This window comes from Sinocyclocheilus grahami, unplaced genomic scaffold (genome assembly GCF_001515645.1).
Source record: "Sinocyclocheilus grahami isolate Dianchi unplaced genomic scaffold, SAMN03320097.WGS_v1.1 scaffold428.1, whole genome shotgun sequence".
Taxonomy (NCBI): Eukaryota; Metazoa; Chordata; class Actinopteri; order Cypriniformes; family Cyprinidae; genus Sinocyclocheilus; species Sinocyclocheilus grahami.
The window spans coordinates 263,521-289,502 of NW_015505607.1; the positions used below are offsets into that span (position 1 = coordinate 263,521).

At 36.9% G+C, this 25,982-nt stretch overlaps 2 protein-coding genes and 1 pseudogene across 3 annotated transcripts in view; 1 reads left to right on the top strand and 2 right to left on the bottom strand.

Annotated features, from left to right (window-relative positions):
- The first annotated feature begins 998 nt into the window (after positions 1–998).
- Positions 999–1,997, top strand: LOC107551606 (calcyphosin-like protein; annotated as a pseudogene).
- Positions 1,998–2,975: 978 nt separating this feature from the next.
- On the bottom strand, positions 2,976–5,913 carry il7r (interleukin 7 receptor). Of its 2 annotated transcripts, none has more exons than XM_016233273.1 (8): positions 5,735–5,913; positions 5,331–5,442; positions 5,063–5,205; positions 4,821–4,960; positions 4,548–4,704; positions 4,210–4,306; positions 4,059–4,122; positions 2,976–3,958 (listed from the first exon to the last, which is right to left on the bottom strand). In XM_016233273.1, exons 1-8 carry the CDS (start codon positions 5,802–5,804, stop codon positions 3,620–3,622), a joined length of 1,122 nt encoding a protein of 373 aa, XP_016088759.1. In that variant the 5' UTR covers positions 5,805–5,913; the 3' UTR covers positions 2,976–3,619. The 2 variants fall into 2 exon arrangements, with proteins under 2 accessions (XP_016088759.1, XP_016088758.1); XM_016233272.1 differs by having other exon boundaries at positions 4,210–4,327; positions 5,735–5,912.
- Positions 5,914–15,020: 9,107 nt separating this feature from the next.
- The window catches only part of myo5b (myosin VB), a 69,282-nt gene continuing 58,320 nt past the window's right edge, over positions 15,021–25,982 (bottom strand). Inside the window, 14 exon segments of the mRNA XM_016233314.1 lie at positions 15,021–15,957; positions 16,775–16,855; positions 16,949–17,123; positions 17,219–17,513; positions 17,613–17,763; positions 17,947–18,036; positions 18,542–18,693; positions 18,771–18,905; positions 18,989–19,082; positions 19,550–19,748; positions 19,955–20,032; positions 21,756–21,829; positions 22,811–23,050; positions 25,475–25,543. Of these exon segments, the coding sequence (XP_016088800.1) occupies positions 15,805–15,957; positions 16,775–16,855; positions 16,949–17,123; positions 17,219–17,513; positions 17,613–17,763; positions 17,947–18,036; positions 18,542–18,693; positions 18,771–18,905; positions 18,989–19,082; positions 19,550–19,748; positions 19,955–20,032; positions 21,756–21,829; positions 22,811–23,050; positions 25,475–25,543 (1,986 nt within the window). The 3' untranslated portion in view covers positions 15,021–15,804.

The following is a 25,982-nucleotide window of genomic DNA, read 5'->3' on the forward strand; positions in this document are numbered from 1 at the left end:
GTCCACGGTGAAAGTTGATGTATTCCCTCAGCGACCAGCACAGATCAGCTCTAGGCATGACGAAGCGGATATCGTCCTCTTTTGGAAGACCAAACAAAGTAGTTTCGCTTTCACAACGAAACACACAGCGCCTTCACGACATGGAGACGGCGGCAACAACAATACAACAGCGAGAATAAAAGTTACGCCTTCTTTCTTTGCGTGAACATTTGGGCGGTGTTATGCAAATATTCTGACATCGTGAGGTAGATATGTGGGGGCGTGTTAGAACGAGCCGTTTTAGGTAGGCGTGGTTGACTCTTAACTTCTCTTCTCTCTTCTCTTAACTTTGATTCTCTCAAATCCAAAGAATATCTCTTTGGATTTGAGACTTTAGTCTTTGCAACTTTACAGATCTTCTTTATGCACCAAGAGCTTGTAACACTCCAAAGAGAAAGGAAAAATTGAATTTGCACCATATGACCCCTTTAATTGCTAATGCAACCTTTTTACACCACAGACTGAACAAAAGTAAGCATTGCTTGGTAATTGGTCAACAAAGTGTTGATAGTTGTGTAAATATTGTCATACTAACAGTTGTCTGAAGTTTTGGTTGATTGTAATCTATTACCTTTTTATCAAAGTTATCTGACATTATCAAGATGAATTTGTTCTGACACAGTTTAACTCGGAGTTCTTGTCATATTTTATTACCATTTTTTAAACCATAGCGAATAAACTGTGATAATGTGAGAAATGTTGAAGGTGTTTGAAAAATTTTTGGTTTGACTGTATAATTAATTTTTACATTGAAGACTATGCAGTGTTATTTTACATTTAATTATTCGGTTTCTGTACCTGGACACCTACAAACTTGAAAAAACCTAAACATTGTGTAAATAGCACAAATAAATAAATAGAACGAACATACAAATTAAACAATTTCAAACAGGGCCCACTGGTACAACCTGCACTGGGGCCCCGCAAAGCCTAGCCACGGCCCTGCAGATAGGTGTAGGATGGCCGGTACATCGCGGCATGAACGAGAGATGGCAATCAATGCCAAGAAGCAGCTGGCGAATTGTTCAGACCCCATTGAGCATCTGAGGCTGCAGTGTTTGGCACGAGGGTCCACAGGAATCAAGGGACTGGGCAGGTACAGTATGCATGATGCGTGTTTCTTCATATAGACTGAAGTGCAGATATTTGACTGCAGTCTGATTTTCTCAGGACTTTTAGGATCATGGATGATGACAATAGTCGGACAATGGACATGAAAGAGTTCCTGAAAGGCCTGAGTGACTACGGTGTACTTCAAACAGGGCCCACTGGTCGAGAAAGAAGAGGCCATGAACCTTTTTCAGCGCTTTGACAAGGACGGCAGTGGATTGATTTTGATGAGTTTCTTATCACTCTGAGGGTAAACACACAACGGTGATGTATTCTTTATTTAGACCAGTTTAGGCCAGTTGTGCTCATGTTATTATTTTCATTCATGTGACTGTAGCCACCCATGTCTAATGCCAGAAAGGAGGTGGTGCTACAGGCATTCAAAAAAGCTGGATAAGACCGGAGATGGTGTGATTAAAATTGAGGATCTAAGAGGAGTATACAATGTCAAAAATCACCCTAAATACTGAAACGGTGAGTGCACCGAAGACCAAGTATTCCGCAAATTCCTGGATAGTTTTGACTCTCCGGATGACAAGGATGGGAAGGTATGAAGATGCTGAAAATCTTCTTTTCTCATTGAAAACACAGTATCAAGCATAATAGTGTATTAATAGTACACAGACTGTCTTTAGAATAAGTTCTTTGGTTTTAAGCATTCACAATCACACAAAGTTCCCCCGATGGCGTCATTACAAGTCATTTTCTGAAGTATTCTCTTTGATCATGCTGTCTTCACACATCAGGTCACAAGAGAGTTTTTGAACTACTACTCCGGCGTGAGTGCATCCATTGACACAGATATCTACTTTATTGTAATGATGAAAAATGCATGGAAGCTTGACTAAACTTCTAAAACATCTATTTTTGGGTAAAGACGTTCAACTTTCAGCAAAAGTATGTCTTGACCCTGTTAATCATTTCATAATATATTTTATTTCATTATAAACTTTCATATATATATATTAAAGTTGATAAAAAGTATATACACACATTCTGAGCACATGAGAGCTTAAAAGGAAATGGCACAGTTTCGACAGGGTTGAGTCTAAAATAAGATGGCATGTTTACCTTTGGTGTCTGATGAAGACCTTTCTGAAGACCCACTCAAAAATTCAAATACAAATTATGTTTGTGATTAATTCACTCCGAAATTTTTCTCTTTCCTTCCGGGTTGGGTTTATCCTTCTGCTATGTGGTTTTGGTGGTGAGGGTCTCTGAAAAGGCTACCAGTTTGTTTTATAACAGTTTTCTCTTTTCCATTTACAGGTGACAAAAGATGAATTTTGGAACTATTACAGTTGAGTCAGCACTTCTATTGATAATGATGTATATTTTATTTTAATGATGAAGACTACATGGAAGTTATGAGGAGTTGTGCTTTTAAACAAATTGCACTTGTGAAATCAAAGCATGTTAGTCTTAATAAAGCTGACAGTACTGAAATTAGTTTTAAGGATATTAACAATGAATCTGGAAAATCAAATAATAGGAGTACGGTAGAAGCCTACATTATGTGTAAAATGTGTGAGCTTTATCAGTGGTAACTGATTTTTAGGGTAAAATCACGGTATCATATTTGAGCTGAAAACAGTGTCATATTTAGTGATACATGAAAGTCTTGTAATTCAGATTTATTTATGTACGCTATGGCAGATGCTATTTTACAAAATGTAACTCATTTAATAAATGTTTTATAATGGTTATAAAAATTAAAAGTCTCTTCAGATGATTCACATGAAATGTGAAAATATATTCTACGGTTATGCTTGTTTTTTTTATAAATTCCTTTATTACACATCTGTTTAATATAGATAACTATATATATATATATATATATAGGCTACAGCTGAATTGTATTACAAAATTAACATTACAAGCAGTTGTTTTTTTAATATACACAGAAAATATTTCTTCTGATCATTATAAATAAGTCCTATAATCATTGAAAAAGTGCCACTTGAACTGTGTGTATTAGGTTTGAAAGTTGTGCGTGAGGTTAACAGAACCTCTGTTAACCTCTCAGCTTTACTCAGGTATATTTACAGATGAAAATATACATGGATAAATGTCTTGCAGAGGATACTGAGACTAGCAGCAGTTACATGAGGTCTGAGTAGATGTGTGATGACTTCAGAAATGTGGATTTCTCTATTTCTTATAACTCTTAATGCCTGTGTTTCTGAAACATTCCGAAGGAAATTGGCTACCAAAATGGAGACCACAGCTGTGCACGATGCTTGGTTGAAAATGAAACCTGTGGATGACTGTTATGATATGTACAAACTTGGTAAGCATCAGAGTTACAAACTGGACATGATTAGCGATGTGTAAAAGCACCTCATATATATGTAACAGGCTTATTGGGTTATTAAATGCATCATATACAATCTCAGTTAACCTTTTATCATATACAAACCAAGGGTCTGTAAAATCATGAGTGAACTGGAATTGACTTAAGACAGTCTCTTCATTGTGTTTTGAAAAGGCTGGACATAGTGACATAGGCTTCATCTTTACATTCTCGTCGAGGGGCCGTTGTGCTTTGAGAGCTGCCACTTTCTCTTTCTTTCAACAAATCTGGTTCGTCTAACAGTCTAATTTTAAGATGAGACTGATCTCTTGGAAGCCATTCATCTGCTTTCATGTCCATTTCACTCACTGATGTGCTTGAGGAACTGGCTTGACTGTAGCGGTGCTCATCCAGGCCATCTTGAGGCTCGGGAGCAGATGGCTTTTCATCGACGTAATCCACACGGTGTATGAAGACATCGCTGAATATCTCAGGACTGAAAGTGAAAGGAAGACCCTGAAAACATAAAAACAGTCTGTATGAGGACGCGGAGTCTCCCGTGTTTAATCTTGCACAACCTCAATGAAGCAACAACACACATGATAAATTGAATTACCCTGTGCATTTGTGCAAGAGTTGCCTTCGGGTGTGGGATGTTTGGTGTAATGTAGTCTTTTATGCTTGGTGAGAAAACAAATAGTACATGCTTTAAAAAATAATAAAATAGCTTCTTGTGGGTTTTTTTTTTAATAAGGTAAAACACTCACTGTGTTCTCCACCGCAAGGTCCCCAAACCAATGATGAGTACCAGAACGACAAAGAAGGTGATGACGTAACCGACCTTTGGAAGATCAAAATTCTTTTCTGTGGTAGTAATTGTAGAACCTGCCATCATTTCCAGCATCACAATTGATCAGACATGATTAATAAAGGTTCAAATGTTTTTCCACATTTTTTAAATCCTAAAGCTATTTGATTCATCAACAACCCAATAATGAGCAAACAAGTCCCAACAAGGAGTGTTTATCATACTTAACATAGTACAACAGTAACAGTAGTATCTTCTCATGTAACAGACATCTGATCTCCAGTCAGATCCACTCACTTTTTATAGTGAAACTGGCATTAGAACTCCACTCACTCCAGTTGCCATCAAAAAACTCCACAGGTTTTGCTCTAACACGTGTGTTGTAAACACCATCTCCACCAAGTCTGTCCCTGCTGATACTGAAGTTCCTATATTTTATAGTGGGACTAATGGGCTGTAGAGCAAGAAAACATAGGTTTCATTTGTTAAATTCACATGTTTATTTGTTAAATGAACTCAAAATTATTTTTTAGGAAAGATCAAGTCTAACAAACAAATTGTCAGAATCACCTTGTCAAGTTTGTCCCCCCAGATTTCCAATTCGAATTTAGGATTGATAACATATTCATGACTGTGTTCAAACCATATGAAAACTTCTTCTGTGTCTTCCATGTAAGTGGCAAGCTTAATTACAGGAGCTGGGATTTTGACTGCAAAGCCAAAGACACATTAGAAAGACTGACAGACAGGGAACAGACATAGATAGATAGATAGATAGATAGATAGATAGATAGATAGATAGATAGACTTGCCAATTTTTGACAGGTCGATATTTTCAAAAACCTCGTCTCCTATTTGTAGCACGTATCTTGCTGAAACGATCAAATTCTTAAAGGTAATGTCTCGTGGTCCGGAAGTAGCATTTGTACACACTTTTTTTAAACCTTCCATTTTGCTAAACAGGAAAAAGTCAACCAGTTTAGTCAACATCAGGGTTTTGAGCAAACATTTGTTTCACATTATATTCAAACGCTCTAGTGACAGAAACGGTTTGTATTCATTTACAGACAGACTAAATACCAGAGTCTCGTGAAGATGACCTCCTCAGTGGATTCGTCGTTGAGCGAGCAGGTGAGGTTACTTTGGTTGAGGGTCAAAGTGGATGTGCAGGTCACATCTTTATCAGACCCATCTAAAAGGAACCAAGAGTAAAACAAAAAAAAACGAAAAAAATTTCTAGTCACCTTTAAGTCTCCACCTTATGTTAGTGTGCTTCAATGAAAACTAGCCTAAATGGTTTCACATGAATTTACTGTCAAAGTCATCTCTTTATGATCATAATCATGTCACTAGATATACAGTCTAGCTGCATTTGCAGTCCACCATAACCACTCCCATTGAAAACATATAAAAAAAAAAGAAAATAATAATAATCTGTGGATTCTCAGTTTATTATTTACAGTCTAAACTCTCAAATTACTCACCATCATCTCCACTCTCAGACAGAACCAAAGGACAGAAAACAACTAAGAGCATCCACAAAACACCCGCCATCTCTGATCCAGCAGTACAGGCATAGATCACTCACGTCTTCATTACTCACACACTACTGACAAGTGACAGCTCACAGTGGTACTTTCAGAGGACAGAGGAAGAGAGAGAGAGAGAGAGAGAGCAGAGATAAAGAGAGCGCGTCTCTTTTCTTATTTGTGTTTCCTTTTCTTGCTTCCTTTCCACCTTAACTCCACCCCCCTTTATGGAATCAGATTTGCGCCTTTAATTTTGAACGTAACTTCTCAAGAAACTAATGAAAATCTAAATTGAAAATGAATAAATGAATGTCTGTGGGGAAAAAAATCGCAGGCAAAATCTTTGACTTCGTATTTGAATACACTGCATGCTTTGCTAACTGTTTTTCTCTTCTTTCTTTCGCCGAATTGAATTTTCAAATGCACTGTCAGAATGTTCATTTATGCATCTGAAGTTTTCGTGTACTCTCGCTGGGCTTTCGTTTGGCATTCTGGCACAAATCCCTCGTGGGGGGCGGGGCTAGCAGCGGTGGGTTCTCATTGGCTGGGGATTTTTTGATTGACAGCTTCTCAGCCTGGATGTGAAGACGTCAGTGTTGTGTTGTTACTAGTGCGAGTCAGAATCTGTAAGCGGCTTCCTATCTCATTTTAGTGACATAAAGATCTGAGATTTTTTTTATCTGTATTTAACTTATACTGGTCTACATGAGCTTTCAGGAGCAGTATTTGTCTGCGTGAGAGATCAAAATGAAAGTCTAGGGAGGTTTAATTCTACAGGCCTAATGGTAGGCTTTAGACTTTCCAGTGTATTACATTTACACAAAGAATATTTTTGTTGATAATTGTTTTTATCTTGAGGTTAATTTTATTTAGTTGAACATTATTTTCTAATATTTAAAATAGGAAATACATATTTTAACAATTACCAACACGGTTTTATTTGTGACTTTTACAAAAATACGACTTTATTCAGTTATACTGACATTATTATCACTACAGCATATGCACAAGTGAAAGTGAAAGTCTTGGATCAGTTATGTTGTGACAGGAAAGACCAGAACCCACAAAACACTTACTGCACATTGTAGGCTACATGTAATGCACAGCATGCTCATCATAATATACATAAATTGCTCAATATAAAAATGCACAAGTATATAATATACAGAATATGTCTATCCTTTGAGTAGTTCCTGTTACAGTATCAGTAGTGACTGGGTACATTATGTGGTAGCTACTGGAGTGCAATATTACAAAAAAAAAAAAAAAAGACCAATAGTCCACCAAAAAAGTTTCTTTTATCGTATGACTTAAATATTTTTAAGAAAAAATCCAACTCTGTGAGTCCATAATGCAAGTGCATTGTAACCCGTGCACTTATGATAGTTGGTCGTAAGCAATGGTTAGTCGTTAAAAAATTACATACATGTTTTAAGTAACTTCGACAGTAAAATTGTCAACTTGAGCAGGACCCGGACTTTCACTTTGGACAAGTGGTGACCCAACACAGTACCAAAACTGTTTAGCATACAAAAGTTAGAAAAGAAATAAATAAAATGCCCATACAATCACATATGAAATTTACATGACAGGCTAAGCAAAATTAGACATTTTTAACATGACTACATGAAAATTGGCAATTTGGAAAAAGCATACACAGCAAGGGCATATTACCCAAATAACCAAGTGAGGATACATTTTTGACAAAATACTGTAGTTTGATTCGATGTGGTCTTTGACATCAGCAACAAAAGGCATATGGGTTTTGCTGTCCTATGTATGTTTATTTAATTCATTGTTGTTTCTATCTGCAACCGGATTTGAACAAACCCGCGACACATTTTTGGATTGCCACCCACTAGTTGAGGACCACCACTCTTTACTATACGTAACAGCTGTTATAGCAGTTACATCAAGTTTAGCATCTTAAAGGAGAACAGTCAGCACTTTATTTAGGTCAAATGAGAGACCAAAGCAGACAGAGGTTGTGGGTTTGACTGAAACAAAACTGTTGCAAACATTTTGGTTGTTGGAATGAAACTGATGCCTGAAAAAGGGAGACATGCTTACTTCCTCTTGTTAAATAAAGAGAAATAAAGCGTGTAACAACAACAAAACACTGTAATATTTGTTTATACTAGAACATATCAGAGATTGAATTAGATTCAGTTTAATGTATGACATTTTTTTTATAGTAATAATAATCATTATTATTAATTATTATTGTTAATATTTAGACAATATTTCCAGTAACATTACCAAAAATGTTTGTCATGTTTTTTTCTCTTTTAGATTTTCAGGCATTGCTTACAGACTATTTGCAAGAAGTGCAGGTAAAGATGAAATGAAAAAGTCCTCTATCAGCACATACCTTCAATCTAAAAAACAAAAACAAGTGGTAACATATTACAACCCACTTCCTGTCGCCTCTAGCAAATGGGTTTATGTAAAAATGAGGCCAGCACATCGTCAATCTAAGCTGCTATCTCTTCTCCTGTAAACAAAGTGTTCAAGTCACAGACAAAACTGGATTAATGTCTACAACAGAATGACACAGAAGGTTGATACTACAAGTCGTTTAAATTAATCCTGCCATAAATTACTGCAGATTGTGCTTTTAAAAATATCATGCACATTTAAAGGCTCCTGAAACTTGCATGAACTAATGACTGATTTCAATTAGAAATCTTGCAGATACACAACAATCATTTCCTGTTGTCTATATTAGTGTGATTGTGTTGTGGAGAGACTGTGGTTACCCAGCTGTAAATCTAAATATTTGCTGTACCTACAGAGGAGAGTGGCCTTTGGTTATGATTCATGAAGTCTCAAATGCAAATGAAAAAAAGATTTGATTCAAAGAATTTCCAAAAATTAAAGTTTCAACCTTCCAAAATCACAGTGCTACATGAGCAAGATCTTCACGGGATGACTCTACAAGTGTTTCTGATCATTGTTGATACACATTGTTGATTCGGATTTTGACCCATCGTGTAACCACATAAATGAATGTGTGGCAACACTGATAACCCTAAAAGAAATCAGCATTATGTGTTGAAACTGGCAGAAAACATGTGCTTTCTCTGGTAATCAATGTGGTGATTCAGATCTTCTCCTCCTAATGTGGACAAAGGTCATTTGTGACCAGTTTATTTCAATGTGAATGCTGAAGCATTTAATTTGAAGGCTACACATTTTTGGTCAAATCCACCTAAAAGCATCTAATCTTTAAAAATTTAAATAATAATAATAATTTTAAAAAACTGTATAAAAATGTAAACAGTAAAACAATTATTAAACATAAACCTTTATGAAACAGCGAAAAATAAAAAAGTAACAATTATAACGTTTAAAAAAATTACATTTATATAGCAATAATTTGATACTACATATGTGCATGTGTGTAATGTTCTTAGTTAATTTATATTATATTGTACAACTAGTTTGTTGCCTATTGGCAAAAATAATAGTAAAAATTGCAACAATTGTAAATAAAAAAAGTCAAACTATTGGTTTTGCGAACAAATATATATATATATATATACATATATATATATTACAATAAAACATACGTAACAATTTGGTGTAATGCAATGTGTTTATGCAGTTTAAGGTTTAAAAAAGACATTATTTTCCACATACTGTACATTATTGTTTCTCCTCTATGCGCCGCCTTTCTGAAACGCGTCGATTATTACAAAGCTCATTGTTCTAAAAAAAAGCGAGGTGTGCTCTGATTGGCCAGCTATCCAGTGCGTTGTGATTGGCCGAATACCTCAAGCGTGTGACAGAAATGTTACGCCCTTAACATACTGTGATACACCCCTTGTCCAAATACCCACACTTGCGGTCTTGGCCACTTGAGAGCGCGTGCGCGCGACAGGAAGTAAGTGTGCAAGACTGTCCCAGGTCTTAAAAACGCCAGAGCGCAGTGCCCTTAACGCACACTAAATCCACACTATCTTGAATACCGCTCCGGAGCGCTATTCGAGGCTTAGTGAATCCCATCATGCATCATGTTCTGGAAATAAATCTGTTAGGAGTAACTGAATAACTCGGGATATTGGTTTATTTCGCGTCAGAGGGAGTGTCAGGCACGTTTATAAACCGAATAATTTAAGTAATTTGTGGATTAGTGCGTACTGGAGACCTGCATCGTTTCAAACGATTCAGTTCAATTTGGTGAACTGGTTCGACTGGTTCACTAAGAAGATCCGGTTAAATAGAACGATTCGTGCGCGAACCGAACACTAGAAGAGACAAAAACAAACGAGGCATTTGTTGCATCCAGTGGGGACATAATTACTGATTATAATGACTTATACTGTCTTTTTACGCATTGCGTATCATGTAAACAAAACCATGTCTGCATTTGTGATCAGAGAAACAACAAACGCTACTCTACACTGCTCAAAACTCACGTTTTAATCATCATTGGCAAATTATTTAAATATAAAAAACGTACTTACAGGCTGTGAGTCAGAAGCGCCAGACTGTCCTTGCAAAGTTGTAACTGCCCACTTTATAGAAACAGCCTTTGTGTGTGTGTGTGTGTATAATATATATAAACCTTGCTACTGTACTGCGTTAAGCTAACCTCATCCATCCTCCATAAAATGCGCAGCACACATCTGAACATTTGAGTTGAACTGTTCTGGCAGCAACAATACTACAGCAAGAATAAAAGTTACGCCATCTTTCTTTGCGTGAACATTTGGGCGGCGTTATGCAAATCTTCCCACATCCTGACTTAGACATGTGGGGGCGTGACATGTCCAAACCCATCCAGTTAGGCTCATCAACCACAACTCCTTCAAAAACAGCTAGAAACCTTGGAGTTGTGATTGACGATAAGCTGAATTTCTCAGACCACATTGCTAAAACTACCCGTTCCTGCAGATTTGCTTTATACAACATAAGGAAGATCAGGCCCTTTCTTTCAGAACATGCAACACAACTCCTTGTTCAAGCTCTTGTTCTATCCAGGCTGGACTATTGCAATGCAAATGATCTTCCAGCCACTTCTATCAAACCTCTACAATTAATCTAAAATACCACTGCAAGATTAATCTTTAATGAGCCAAAAAGAACGCATGTCACACCTCTGTTCATCAATTTGCACTGGCTACCAGTAGCTGCTCGCATTAAATTCAAGGCATTAATGTTTGCCTACAAAACCACCACTGACTCTGCACCCCTTTACCTAAATTCATTACTTCAGAGTTATGTGCCCCCTAGAAGCTTGCGTTCTGCAAGTGAACGACGCATTATTGTGCCATCTCAAAGAGGCACAAAATCATTTTCACAGACTTTTACATTAACTGTTCCATCCTGGTGGAATGACCTGCCCAACTCAATCCGAGCAGCTGAGTCCTTGGCCATCTTCAAGAAACTACTAAAAACACATCTGTTCCACCTTTATTTGACCCTCTAACTCTACAAATACCCACACTTGCGGTCTTGGCCACTTGAGAGCGCGTGCGCGCGACAGGAAGTAAGTGTGCAAGACTGTCCCAGGTCTTAAAAACGCCAGAGCGCAGTGCCCTTAACGCACACTAAATCCACACTATCTTGAATACCGCTCCGGAGCGCTATTCGAGGCTTAGTGAATCCCATCATGCATCATGTTCTGGAAATAAATCTGTTAGGAGTAACTGAATAACTCGGGATATTGGTTTATTTCGCGTCAGAGGGAGTGTCAGGCACGTTTATAAACCGAATAATTTAAGTAATTTGTGGATTAGTGCGTACTGGAGACCTGCATCGTTTCAAACGATTCAGTTCAATTTGGTGAACTGGTTCGACTGGTTCACTAAGAAGATCCGGTTAAATAGAACGATTCGTGCGCGAACCGAACACTAGAAGAGACAAAAACAAACGAGGCATTTGTTGCATCCAGTGGGGACATAATTACTGATTATAATGACTTATACTGTCTTTTTACGCATTGCGTATCATGTAAACAAAACCATGTCTGCATTTGTGATCAGAGAAACAACAAACGCTACTCTACACTGCTCAAAACTCACGTTTTAATCATCATTGGCAAATTATTTAAATATAAAAAACGTACTTACAGGCTGTGAGTCAGAAGCGCCAGACTGTCCTTGCAAAGTTGTAACTGCCCACTTTATAGAAACAGCCTTTGTGTGTGTGTGTGTGTATAATATATATAAACCTTGCTACTGTACTGCGTTAAGCTAACCTCATCCATCCTCCATAAAATGCGCAGCACACATCTGAACATTTGAGTTGAACTGTTCTGGCAGCAACAATACTACAGCAAGAATAAAAGTTACGCCATCTTTCTTTGCGTGAACATTTGGGCGGCGTTATGCAAATCTTCCCACATCCTGACTTAGACATGTGGGGGCGTGACATGTCCAAACCCATCACCTTATCAAAATTTCACCATCCAGTTAGGCTCATCAACCACAACTCCTTCAAAAACAGCTAGAAACCTTGGAGTTGTGATTGACGATAAGCTGAATTTCTCAGACCACATTGCTAAAACTACCCGTTCCTGCAGATTTGCTTTATACAACATAAGGAAGATCAGGCCCTTTCTTTCAGAACATGCAACACAACTCCTTGTTCAAGCTCTTGTTCTATCCAGGCTGGACTATTGCAATGCAAATGATCTTCCAGCCACTTCTATCAAACCTCTACAATTAATCTAAAATACCACTGCAAGATTAATCTTTAATGAGCCAAAAAGAACGCATGTCACACCTCTGTTCATCAATTTGCACTGGCTACCAGTAGCTGCTCGCATTAAATTCAAGGCATTAATGTTTGCCTACAAAACCTCCACTGGCTCTGTACCCATTTACCTAAATTCATTACTTCAGAGTTATGTGCCTCTACAATCTTCTTATAGCCTACGCCATCTTTATGTAGAGCAACAATTCTTTTTTTCAGATCTTTGCCACGAGGTGCCATGTTGAACTTCCAGTGACCAGTATGAGAGAGTCAGAGCGATAACACCAAATTTAACACACTTGCTCCCCATTCATAACCTGAGACCTTGTAGCACTAATGAGTCACATGACACCGGGGAGAGAAAATGGCTAATTGGGCCCAATTTGGACATTTTCACTTAGGGGTGTACTCACTTTTGTGGCCAGCGGTTTAGACATTAATGGCTGTGTGTTGAGTTATTTTGAGGGGACAGTTAATTTACACTGTTATACAAGCTGTACACACACTACATTGTAGCAAAGTGTCATTTCTTCAGTGTTGTCACATGAAAAGATATAATAAAATATTTACAAAAATGTGAGGGGTGTACTCACTTCTGTGAGATACTGTGTGTATATATATATATATATATATATATACACCATGCTATGTGTACTGCGTTAAGCTAATCGAAACTTGTCATTTGCACTTATATATTGTTGCTCTTTTGTTAGTTTTGACTGCTTTTATTGTAAGTCGCTTTGGATAAAAGCGTCTGCTAAATGACTAAATGTAAATGAACAATTTTTATACCCAGATATCTTCAGTGTTGTCACATGAAAAGATATAATAAAATATTTACAAAAATGTGAGGGGTGTACTCTCTTCTGTGAGATACTGTGTGTATATATATATATATATATATATACACCATGCTATGTGTACTGCGTTAAGCTAATCGAAACTTGTCATTTGCACTTATATATTGTTGCTCTTTTGTTAGTTTTGACTGCTTTTATTGTAAGTCGCTTTGGATAAAAGCGTCTGCTAAATGACTAAATGTAAATGAACAATTTTTATACCCAGATATGTAAAATTATCTGTTGAATTGAAGATAGAAGCAAAATCTTGGTTATTTTTCCTCTCTGATTCATTAAGTAACATTATAGATGATTTGGAGTGATTAACTTCATATCCAGATATTTTTCCAAAAGTTTCAATGAGATCCAGGAGTGCGGGGACAGAGCTACTCAGATTTTTAAGGAACAAAATAATGTCAATAATACAGCTATTGAAGTAAAAAATAATACTATTGTTATAAAAGTAATAAGGTAGACCCTGCTGCTTGTAACTAACAACATCCCTTAGCCGTGATCTTTAATCACAAGACTTCATTTAGTATTATTAACTGTAACTTATGGTATAAATGATGTGTTCATGTGCGTGTTTTATCGAAGTTATAATTAAGGAATGTGAAAGCTTGAACAAACTGTGTGACAGTGGTGGTGTGATCTGCTTTAAAAAGTGTACTTCATGCTACAAATAGCATGTAAACATGTGCGAGTGTGCAAAATCCTACTTACTGTTTGAGTGTCACTGAAAAAAAGAAACTATATATGAAATATATACATAATTTCTAACTCAGATGTATCAGGAGTTTAAAAGCAATAAGACAAAGACCCTGCTCTGACGCAACTCTAGATAAGAGGTTACAAATATGGTCGGTAGAGGGCAGTAAAAAATAAAAACAATCCTTAAAACATAAAAACCAAGACTGTGGCATGAAAAGTCATTATGGTCAATGTAAAATGAATAGTAAAAAAATATACAATATACTGCTCCAGGTGTGTGTGTGTTCACTGCTGTGTGTGTGCACTTTGGATGGGTAAATGCAGAGCACTAATTCCGAGTATGGGTCACCATACTTGGCCACATGTCACGTCACGTATACAAGAATATAACTATGAAAATTGACAGTTTTTACTTTATTGGCATTGAAAGAACTATTTCAATCCAGAAAGTGCAATACATGAGAATTTTACAGTTTAGTATACATTTTGAAACCTAAAACTAAAAGATTAGAATTACCTCTTTGAAACAAAATAGAGTATCCTGAATTGACATGATGCACTATTCTAGCAGAACAGCCCAGTCTGTTGGCAACATACAAAATGAGGGAGAAATTGTTGAGATTGTATAAAATTGTACTTTAAGTAAACAGTGCGTAGTTATTGCTATTTGATTGCATGTAATCATTTACAGAGCTGTGCAAAAGTATAAATTTAATTCTGATAATTGCTTGCCTTCATTAAATAGTAACCTGGTAGTTTTGAGAATGTCTTTTCTGTACACCATAAAACTCATCTCAGTGTATAGGACGCCTCTTAAGATACATTTCTTCATTATACAGTACTTGCACATGCCTTCCAGCACATTCTAGATTCCACCAACAATCACAGGATTATTTATTTCGACAGAATATGAAATATCCCAGGTCAAACTTCCTTCATCATCCTCATCGCTCCACATCCTTCAACTGGTCATGGTCACTTTCATGATCTGCCACATTTGCTGGCCCTGTCATTCAGGGTCCCAAGTCTCCGCATCCGTTTCTTCAACACGTGGGGAGAAAAAAAAGCTTAAAAAGACCCTGTTCAGAGAGTCCAATCCAGATTGGTCACAGGCAAGAGCAACTGCAATGCAGAGATCTCCTGCTTCTTTTTGCTAGAGGTTGCGAGAATTAATCTTGGCAGCCAATTTTAAAAGTTCTCTTAGAAAAAAAAAAATGGAGATGGTGATGTTGCTTCAGTGGGAGCCCACGTTTCTGAGATGAAACCGTGCTCCAGCACAAGCAAGGGAAATAAGACACTTTTCCATTACAAACACAAAGAAATCAGTGCATACTAATACAGATACATGAGTACGGACACATACATCTCACATTAGTTTTTCATGTCAGTAGCCCAAAACCCTTTTATTTAATTTAGATTAAACTTATTTAATCATAAGAATTAGTCACAGACAAACACATCCCAATCCAAATATAGTGTTTTAACTTTCTATAACAATAGCCTTGATTCTATTAAATGGGAGCCTAGAGAGAACTGGTTGAATGTTATAGAAGAAAAGTCAAAGCTTATTTACACCTGCATCATTTAGACTTCGTATCCCCCTTATTGAAAGCGTGTCTCAACACCACAGTTAGTCAGTCAGGGAGATTGTCCGTCTTGTTAAATGTGGATACTATAAATCCCATACGTATGGTGGTGTTAGTATGTGGGTTAGCAGATCTGCGAAGGGCCCGCTGCAGGTAGAGCTCAGAGTGAGACCGAGAGACTGAGATGTCAGACCCGTGTGAGGAAGTCCAGGCTGAGGGAGGCAGGGATGTGTATGCTTTCCAGACTGAGCACTGATGGAGTGTAGGGGAAGAGCACAGGGAAGGTGTACTTAGTGTCTACCAGTAGTTGGTTGTTTTCTATACGATCTTGGAGGCGATTCTGTGAAAGGAAATGAGAGTATTTATTGGACATGCTCATGAAGAAGCCATCAAACACTGCAGAAAATACAGATTTTTCAGTAACACGACAATAATAACTTTATAACAATATAATATAATATAATAATAATAATATATAAATATATAAAATAATAACATATTATCATTATTATTAATAATAATTAATATTTTTATTCAGCAAGAATGCATTAATCAAAAATGACAGTAAAGAAATAATGCTGTTCTGTCTATTCAATAAATGCTGAACTTTTTATTTAAAGAATCCTGAAAAGTTTCCACAAAAATATTAAGCAGCACAACTGTTTTCAACATGATAATAACAAGAATTGGTTCTTGAGCAGCAAATCAGCATATTAGAATGATTTCTGAAGGATCATGTGACACTGAAGATTGGAGTAATGGATGCTGAAAATTCAGGCTTGGCATCACAGAAATAAATTACATTTGAAAATATATTCAAACGGTTATTTTAAACTAATAATATTTCACAATGATCAAATTAATGCAGCCTTGGACACTGAACATAAGAGAGTTCTTTCAAAAACATAAACCTAACCAACCACAAACTTTTGAACAATGGTGTATAATATGAATCTATAATATATCTATTAAATAAATGAAATTACTTATTAATTATATACTGAATCAGTTCATATTAAACTTTTTAGGTATGAGTGTGTTCAGCAGAATATAATTTTTGTTGTGGTAAAAGAGTTTTACTGATTTTGGTACGGACTACTCAAATTTTGGTACACCCTAGCAAGTGTATGTCCATAGTGTGTATGTATGTAGTTTACCTGTATGTCTCTTATGAAAGACACAGTCACTCGTTCCTCAAACTCATTGAGTGGCGTGTACAAGTTGAGGATCTTCACAATCTGAGGTGAAGTAGAATAGCATGATTAAGTCAATGAAAAGTCAATGAAAATAAAAAATAATTAATAAAGAAAGAATGAATGGCAAATGTCTACCTGCTGTAAGCTGAGGGCGGTACAGAGCGAGCAAATGGCCTCAGCATCTTGGGAGGTCTTCTTCTTCACCTGCAGCAGCTGGGCGGCCTGGATAACAGGTTCCATGGTGGCTACGGCTCCACTCTGGTGCAGATTCTTTCCTCTCAGCCATTCCTCCAACTGACTGATGTTGTATCTGAAACGACACCAATGAGACGGCCATTCAATTCATCAGACATTTCTGAAGATATAACACAGCCACGGATTTGCCTGAGAGCATCAAATGTGTACCTGAGCTGCATGCCGGTACTCCAAGAACAGACATCTTTGCGCAGCAGCAGGTTGTTCAGGGTCACTGCATTGATGGAGTAGAAGAGCTGGCGAACCACCTGCTGGCTGATCTCAGGGTCCAGGCCGTGGTCCGCCATGATGGTGTAAAACTGTCCCAGCTGCTTGACCAGGGCCTGCAGTGTGTAGCCCGCTGGACCTCCACTCTCACAGTCCAAACTAGAGGAGCGGTTCCTGTAGCCCATGGGCTTCACTCCGGCCAGGCTGGGGATGCTCTCGCTCTCAAGCATGGCAGAAACTGCCAAAATCAAATACAAAAAACATGCATTCATTATGAAATATTGCAAACAATTCCATTATTAGAGTTTATATTGGTCCGGTGTCTCTTTGTACCCACCAATCATGGGTTGCATGATGCCTTCCGCTATTCTGACGAGCTGCTGATAGATCTGGATGGAAAGGTCACTCAGAACCTGCCGATACTCAGCCAGGTCAAAGTTCTTCAGGCAGTGCTCGTTTTGCTTGGCAATGTTCTGCATCATAAACGCCTATGACAGGAAGCAACAGCCAAATCATACCAGTGATCTAGACGGGGTCGCCAGAGGCTTAAAACACACTTTTCATGGATTATCTGTACTTAATATGTTAAAATACAGTACATGGAACTGACTCTTATATTTGCAGCTGAAATCATCACTGGACAAGATAAAATAGCCACAGTAAAATCTCACCTCATCCCCGCTGTACTGCTTCAGACAATGCAGAAGTCGACTGGTATTTGCCAGCCAGAAGGAGGTCATCTCAAAGTCATCGCTGTTTCTCTGGAGAGAAGATTAAAAAAAAAAACAGGAATGATGGAATATTATTTTAATTAAAATACTGTTTTCTATTTTATATATTCTAACATATAATATTTATATATTCTGATTCTGATGTCATTTTTTCCTGTAATGGCAAAGCTGAATTTTCAGCAGCAATTACTCCAGTCTTCAGTTTCACATAATCTGTCAGAAATCATTGTAATACGCTGATTTGGTGCTCAAAAAACTTTTCTTTATTATTATCAATGTTGAAAAACAGTTGTGCTGCTTAATAATGTGGTGGAAACCATAATACGTATTTTCCAGGATTATTTGCTGAAAAGCATTTATGTTAATAGAACATTTTAGAAACATTATAAATGCCTTTATTGAAACTTTTAATCAATTTAATACATCATTGCTGAATAAAAGTATTAATTTATCTTTAAAAAAACCAAATGCCTGAGTAGTGTAGCTGGTTTGAATTCTGGGAGTGTGTTGATGTGATTACATACAGTATACACACCTTCAGGACCTTTTTGATGGCATTGATGGTTGTGGTAAGGAGTGAATGAACTTTCTGGTCGTCGTTGATGTAGTCAGCATGACGGATACACATGAAGAGGATGTAGGCAGGAAGGCAGGGGACAGTGGCGGACAACACATTGGGCTTCATATCTAAAGACAAGACCTGTGTGTTTATCACAGCTACAGGACCTCCACATTAAAACATGCCTGCATGTAACCACACATACCTGTAATTAATGACTTGACCAATAAAGCCTCATCTTCTTTGTAGTACTCCAGCATGCCTTCAAAGTCCTTGTCTTTCCTCTGTACAGTGACCTGACGAGTCAGCTCTGGTCTGCTGCTCCTAGTGGCCTGAGACACTGTATGAAGAACAACAGCACATCAGAAAATAGCGGTACCACGAGAAAACATTCAATACACAGATGATAGGCAGATGTATAACCTTCCAGCTCTTGCACTTTTTTCATATAGATCCTCAACTGCTTCTTCAGCTTCTTCTCATTCTTCTCCAACTTCTCGACAAGTTCCTTTAGATCCTAGAGAACAATCATCAACTTGAGTGAGAATGTCAATATTGTGTGTTGGGTATAATGATACTTTACAGCTCTTTTTGAACCAATGGCTAATAGTTTGAAGGCTCATTGAAAAATAATTGTTTTGTTTTCAAGTCAAAATATGTAAATATTCTTACAACAAGATATGTTTTAGCAAAACTGACTACAAACATTTTTTTTTTTGAGATTGCTTGTTTTATTTTTCTTATACCAATGGCAAGTTTATTTGTTTTACCATAAATCTAACATAATTAAGAGATTTATGCTTAAAGCAACACAAACAATTAGCCAATAAGGTAAGAAAAAACATGCTTAATTCAAAATCAATTCTCTGAAAATACTATTGATCTTGTTTAAAGGACATTTTTAAATTATAAATAAATAAAATACTAATAATAAATAAGACAATAATACTGATTACAAAAATGATACTTAAGATAAGGTCTCACTAGGTTTTCATTGGTGAGGCGCGTGATCTCCTGCTGCACGCTGAACTCCACCAGAGCTTCAGGAGAAAGTGTAGAAAAGTGGTCCAGCATTTCCTGCTTCTTCTCCAGACTGTCCTTCAGCAGTTCGATTTGCGTGTGGAGAGCCTCTAACTCATCCTTGTGCTGTCGAGACTTCGTCTGAAGCTGGGCCTCCAGCAGCCTGAACACATCCAAACATGCCACACTATAGTATAAGTGAGTGTAAACTGTCTATATACTTCAGTTAGTCCTCAAAACACTTCTCAAAATGACAAGAGTCAATATATGCCCGATGGTCCTTTACTGGTTGAAAAACAAAAACAGAGGCCTCGAAATCGAAACCGAGAGTTAAACCTGGAGGGAAATCCAAGAAATTTAAAGCACAACCTGGCAACTTGCTTTAGACCCTGGTAGGCCAGGCCAAGCTCCCCATCTTCATTCAAATAACCCCAGTCTTGTGCTTTACTGGCATCCGAGTAACGGAGAGCCAAAGAGACAGAGAAGCGGCAGCAGACAGACAGGAGAGAAAGCAAAAGAGAAGAATGACAAGATGGTAGGGCCAGTTAGTGAAGCAAAGCAAGGCATGGCAGGTTAGATTAGTCTGTGTAGACATCAGTTTGAGCATGAGGGCTCATCTGAATTACCCATCTCCATTTCATCCATGTTATTTTCAAGTAAAGAGGTCATGTAGCTGCTATGACTTTGGCTATTTCTTGGGGATATAATGTTTCAGTTTTTTTTAGGTGAGCTGCCTGCCCAAGCAATGTCTGTAAGGAGATGTGGCACTCAAAGGAAATGAGAAATAGAGAAAGAAGGAAAAACGCATGCATGAGAAATCAGCTGCTGTTTAAAGTGCTCAGTCCTGAGACCACAGAGTACGAAAATGTATTCTTTCACAGTTAATGAGTACCTCATCTAACATCTGCCACTCTCGGTTTCAAAAGACCACTTTACAAATGTGACAGAGAGAAAGTGTCCTGAATTCAGAACAGCCTGGATGGATATAGAACAGTATGAAGGTTCAGACTGAAAAGTGCACTGGCCAGAGGTAAAAAGATAAAAAGCCAGAGATGACAATTTAAATAGACAGTACTGTGGCACCTTTTTAATACACTATTTAGAGTCCAAAATAAACACTCAGTAAGTGCCAAAAGGGGGCAAAAGTAGCTTTTGCGAGTTTACAAAAAATGTACTTGCCAGCTGGTCAGCAACTTTATTGGAATTGCAATATAAAATATAGTTTAAATCAAACTGTGAGAATGGTAGACTGACCCTCGTTGATCTACCGTTTAAAAGTTTGGAGACTGTTTTTTTAAAAATATAAATTTCCTGTTAGCGTTATAAAAGTCTTAACTGTCACGTTTGATCCGTTTAATGAATACTTGCTGAATAAAAGTATTAATCTAAAAAAAAAATATCTTAGTGCCCCCAAACTGTTGTGACGTGATTTAAATCACCATTTACCTTTTAGTTAAAATTTACCTTTAAGAAGTAGCAATGTTTTGCAGCAAAACTGCAAAACCCTTCATCTAGATGGTTTTAGAAGTATCATTTGCTGTCTATAATATCCCACAATCCTGTGTGTGGTTCCTAAGTTAGTGGAAAGTATAAAAAAAGTCAATTTTTTCCAATTTATAACTCAATTTCTACCAAGAAATAAAAAATCACTGTCGTCACTAAATATGTTCTCTGTTATCTTTAAAGCTCATCTTTGTTTTAGATCATTAGACATGACACTGTAGTGCAACAGAATATAAAAATATAAAAGGAACTATTTTTGAATACAAATTTTGAAATTGTATGAATGCAAAATAAAGTTTCATGGCATAAAAATATGCATGGCCAGTAAATTGTCTCCAACTCGCCATGAGCCAGTGGTGGTGGTCTATAAATTTGATAGAAATATTGCAGATACATTTTAAAATATGAGCTTTGAGACTATGAATGCTTGTTTGAGGCAGCACTATGCTAATTTATGAGAAGTGATTAGATCTCCAGTAATGTGGGTCAGAAAACAGAGATATACTGCTGTAAATGAAAGTAGACAGGGCATCAAGAGCTGAATCAGAGAGCTGCTCTGAACTCAAATGAACAGTCAATACCACTGGATTCAATCTTCATTAAAAAAGACAAATAAACACGTGGAGGAGAGCTGATGAAAGCCTTTCATTATGTAGATTGGACTTACTTCTTTAAATCAGGTGCATCAACAGTGTCCACAGGCTTCTTGTTGTTGGTCCATTCTGATACATCATTGGAGTCCTGTTTGAATGAAACAAATATATCAATAGCAAACAACAAGTGTATGTTTACAGATATTTTTATGTATTGAAGCATTCTTCAAGAAAATAGTTTTTTGTCTTATGGACACTCCATTTCAGCTACTCATAAAAGTTATACAAATGTGACCCTAAACCACAAAACCAGTCATAAGGGTACATTTTTCAAAAGTCAGATTTATACATCATCTGAGATTTATACATCATCCGTGATACAACTATTTGAAAATCTGGAATCTGAGGGAGCAAAAAAATGAAAATATTGAGAAAATCTCCTTTAAAGTTGTGCAAATGAAGTTCTTGGCAATGCATATTACTAATCAAAACTGAAGTTTTTATATATTTACGGTAGGAAATTTACAAAATATCTTCATGGAACATGATCTTTACTTAATATCCTAATGATTTTTGGCATAAAAAAAAAATCTATAATTTTGACCCATACAATGTATTTTTGGCTATTGCTACAAATATACCCCAGCGACTTAAGACTGGTTTTGTGGTCCAGGGTCACAAATATAATGCCAAGTACGAGAAAAAGAGCTTTCTTTTCGTGCATAACCAATGCTGACAATGATTTGCCAAACTCAGCAGATTCAGACAGGCAAGTAAAGCCATTTTCACTAGCAGTGCAGGTTTTGTAAAGCTCAGACACACCATCGTTATTACGCTGAACTTTCCCTGAACTTAAATTACTCTGAGGTCCATCAAAGCCCATTATATCCCATCTTATCCCATGCAATGTCTCCATGTCTGATTGCTTTTATAAAAGATAAAGAAGCTTTCCATTCAAGGCACCTCCATTGAAGCCTGATGGGATGCTAATGGATTAGAAAGTCTGATGACATACTACAATAGCTTCATTTGGTAAGACAACAGCTGTAAAAAAAAAACTGGATCAGAAGCCCACAAAAGTCAAATTTATAAAATGTCGACTGAGGGGTGGTGATGTTTTCAGACTCACAATGTGGTTTATGTTCTCTGACTGCCTCGTGGAGTTCACGATTTGGGTCTTGAGCATGAGGACCTCCTCCTTGCGCACATCCAGCTCTTCATTGGCCGCTTTGAGCTGATTCAGCAGCAGGTTGTAGCCCTCTTGAAGTTCATTGGATGAGTTGTTCTCAGAGGCCCTGTCGGCCACCGCTTTCCTCAACTCGTTCAGGTCATTCTTCAACTTCTTATTCTCAGTCTCGAGCTCTTGCCGCTGTAAACAGAACACATTTTATGAACACAGTCTGAAAGAGAGTAAATTGTCTGTATTTTGTAACACTTAAAGGATTGATTTTTATTAAAAGCCATCAAAAGTGACTGGAGGCAAAAAGTTGCAAATAAGCCTGAACGAATGTTTGTTTATGTGAGAGAAAGAAACTTTGAAACAGAAAGAGAGGGACTCACAAAAAACAAGCAATGCTGACTGCAGTAACTGCAGTAATTTTATCCAAGGAAATCTAACACCCATAGCTAAAGCTTTGATCAGACACAGAGCGTTTGATCACTACAGAACAAGAACCATCAGCAATTATTATATAAGCTCAACGTGCAATGTTGGGGCGCTTTAAGAAAACAAACAAATCAGTTACGCAATTCTACTGCCTTGAGCTCCACATTCAGCTGCACAGCCAGCAGGTCAACTTTTGGCTCTGGTGTCTTCATTCTTGTACTTTGTTCTCTGGTCAAAGCTGTTAAACCGAGCCTGCCGTTGGGGTTTCAACACGCCCTCGTACTCAGATAAATGACTGATTGCTGATATTAAAGTGTTAAGGGCTTGTGAGGTGTCCGAGGAAGATCACAATCACATGATGGAAAAAATTAGATCTGACAAAAAAACAACAACTTTAGGACACAAAGGATTAAATTTGATTTCTTATTAGCCATCTGCCTGTGTGCAAGACTAGACCAAGATTGTTATATATATATAAATTGATTGCAAAAATTATCAAATGAAAAGTAAAATGCATATGAAAATGTATAGTAATGAATGTATGTATTTGAATGAATGAGTAAATATATTTGCATTTATGCATTTCTTAATATTAAATTCATTATTTTTTACCGTTGTACTACTTTTCATCTGATATTGTTTGTTTGCACTATTTAATCTTGAGTTTTTATGCTATATCATTTTCAAAGCAAATTAGAGAGTAGGGCTGTCAAAAGGACTGAAAAACTAAATTCGAATTTTGTACTTAAATATTATCAAAATTCGAATTATATTCAAATTTAAAATGCATAATTTCAGTTAGGGTGAAGAAAAACTTTTGGCTTCTCTTCTGAGGCCACAAGAGGGCGCATCGAGCAAAATATTACTAATGCACGTTTATTCAATGCATAACATGACTATCAGTGAAAAAAGTGCATAATGTTTAAAATAATGTTTATAAACCAATTACAATTAATTAAGTTGCTTAAACAACTATAAACAAAACAGCATCATGTATGTATTCATAGTTTAATACAAAGGGTCGAAAGCCAATCACACAGAGTATACTTTTCATTTAAAAACTTGAGACGCCATAAAGTCTCGAGATGTTTTTTCAGAGTTGAACTTCTATTAATTTTACATGGCTTTCTAAACATGTGGCTCTTTTGTGCGAGATGTGAGTGCAACGGTGATAGGTGTCCCTCTAGAAAATACGCGAAATATGCATTCTGTGTGAACGGCTTGGTTTCAGTTTTGACGTAAACAAGATCTCTGCATTGATGTTCTCTTTTCCCACAATATTTGTAATTAACAACGCACAAATGCAGCAGCACCGCATCTAGTGGCTTCAGCTGGATAGGCTAACAAAAACATTCAAAAATGCAATGACACTTACATCGTCATCGCATCTTGTGCGCCACTGATAAGGCTGCCTCCTTAACGCACACCTAAAATTCGAATGCAACGGTTTTGCATTCGAATGTGAATTTTTATTTTAAGTTCGACGAATATTCGGAATTCAAATTTTTTTTGACAGCCCTATTAGAGAGTGAGAAAATTCAGACATAAGAACTTGTTTCAAAGTCTTTAAGGTCACAAGACAATGTTGAGAAGCAGAAATATTTCATTGCTTTAGCTTAATAAATAGCTTTTCATTGCTTATTATAATATTTCTGTGCAGACAAAGTTAGACAGAGCACTGAAAAAATAATTTTGATCGCTTTCCTGTCTCTGCTTCTGTGTGAGTTGATTGACTTCTCAATATCAGATCAAAAGAGAGAACTATTAAGAAATCAACTTGATCTTAAAACTGTATATCCTATTGAACATCACTCTATTCCACACAGCCTTGCTTTTCATTTGTATCAAATTCAATGTCTATACAAAGCCACTTTTCAATATTTGTTAGAAAGTTAAAGTGTTTAATTAACAAAATGAAGAATGGAGTTGATTTATGCAAACAGATTAGCAATAATAAAAGCCTTCCTGCCATTCCTGCCATGTGCCTTCCTGCCATAGTTCAACTCTCTAAAAATGCCCTGGTCTTACACTTCTGCATCATTCCACTCACCCAGAGTTTAACAGGCAAGACAACCAGCAGCAGCAGCAGAGCGGCCCCAGTGCAGAACAAATCAATGAGCACCAAGACAGACATTTGACTGGAGGCAGAGCGGCATGACCATTACACTGAACTGGTCTGACTCTTACCTTCAGACTGTTGTAGGCCAGGTCTGCATTTATATCCTCCTCTGACGTGGAGCTCTTGGGCTCATTTCCCTATAAGATAAAAGAATGAATGAAAAAAAAAAATTTAAACATAAGCTGACTGATAAAGCAGAGGACCATGCTGTTGCAAGTCCAGATGAGGGACCATCAGAAAAGATAACTGGTGTTTATGATGTTGTAACTTATGGCCAAAAAGTGGGAAATGTTTAGCAGTCATTCAGGTTAACTTCTGTTTCTACAAACGTAATGAGAGCATAAAAAGAAAAGTATCAACACATAACGATCAACAAAGCTTCATTATTTAAGATAATTTGTATTAACACATACATTCACCCTATCAAATGATTAAACAGTCAGTTTTCTTTCCTTTGTTGTCATTTTTCAAGTTAAGGCCAATAGACTTTAGTTTACGTCACAGCTTGAGATTGAATTTTTAAATGTCTTAAAATATATTGCTAATATAGAGAGTAATTATTTTGTATTTCATTTT

Bases quoted from the DNA above. Each gene is read 5' to 3' on its own strand.
- il7r (XM_016233272.1), bottom strand. From the start codon at position 5,804: ATGGCGGGTGTTTTGTGGATGCTCTTAGTTGTTTTCTGTCCTTTGGTT. The intron at 4,961-5,062 runs GCAAGTCTATCT...TTGGCTTTGCAG, and splicing joins TATCGACCTGTCAAAAATTG to TCAAAATCCCAGCTCCTGTA. The intron at 3,959-4,058 runs GTAATTCAATTT...TTATGTTTTCAG, and splicing joins CTCTTGCACAAATGCACAGG to GGTCTTCCTTTCACTTTCAG.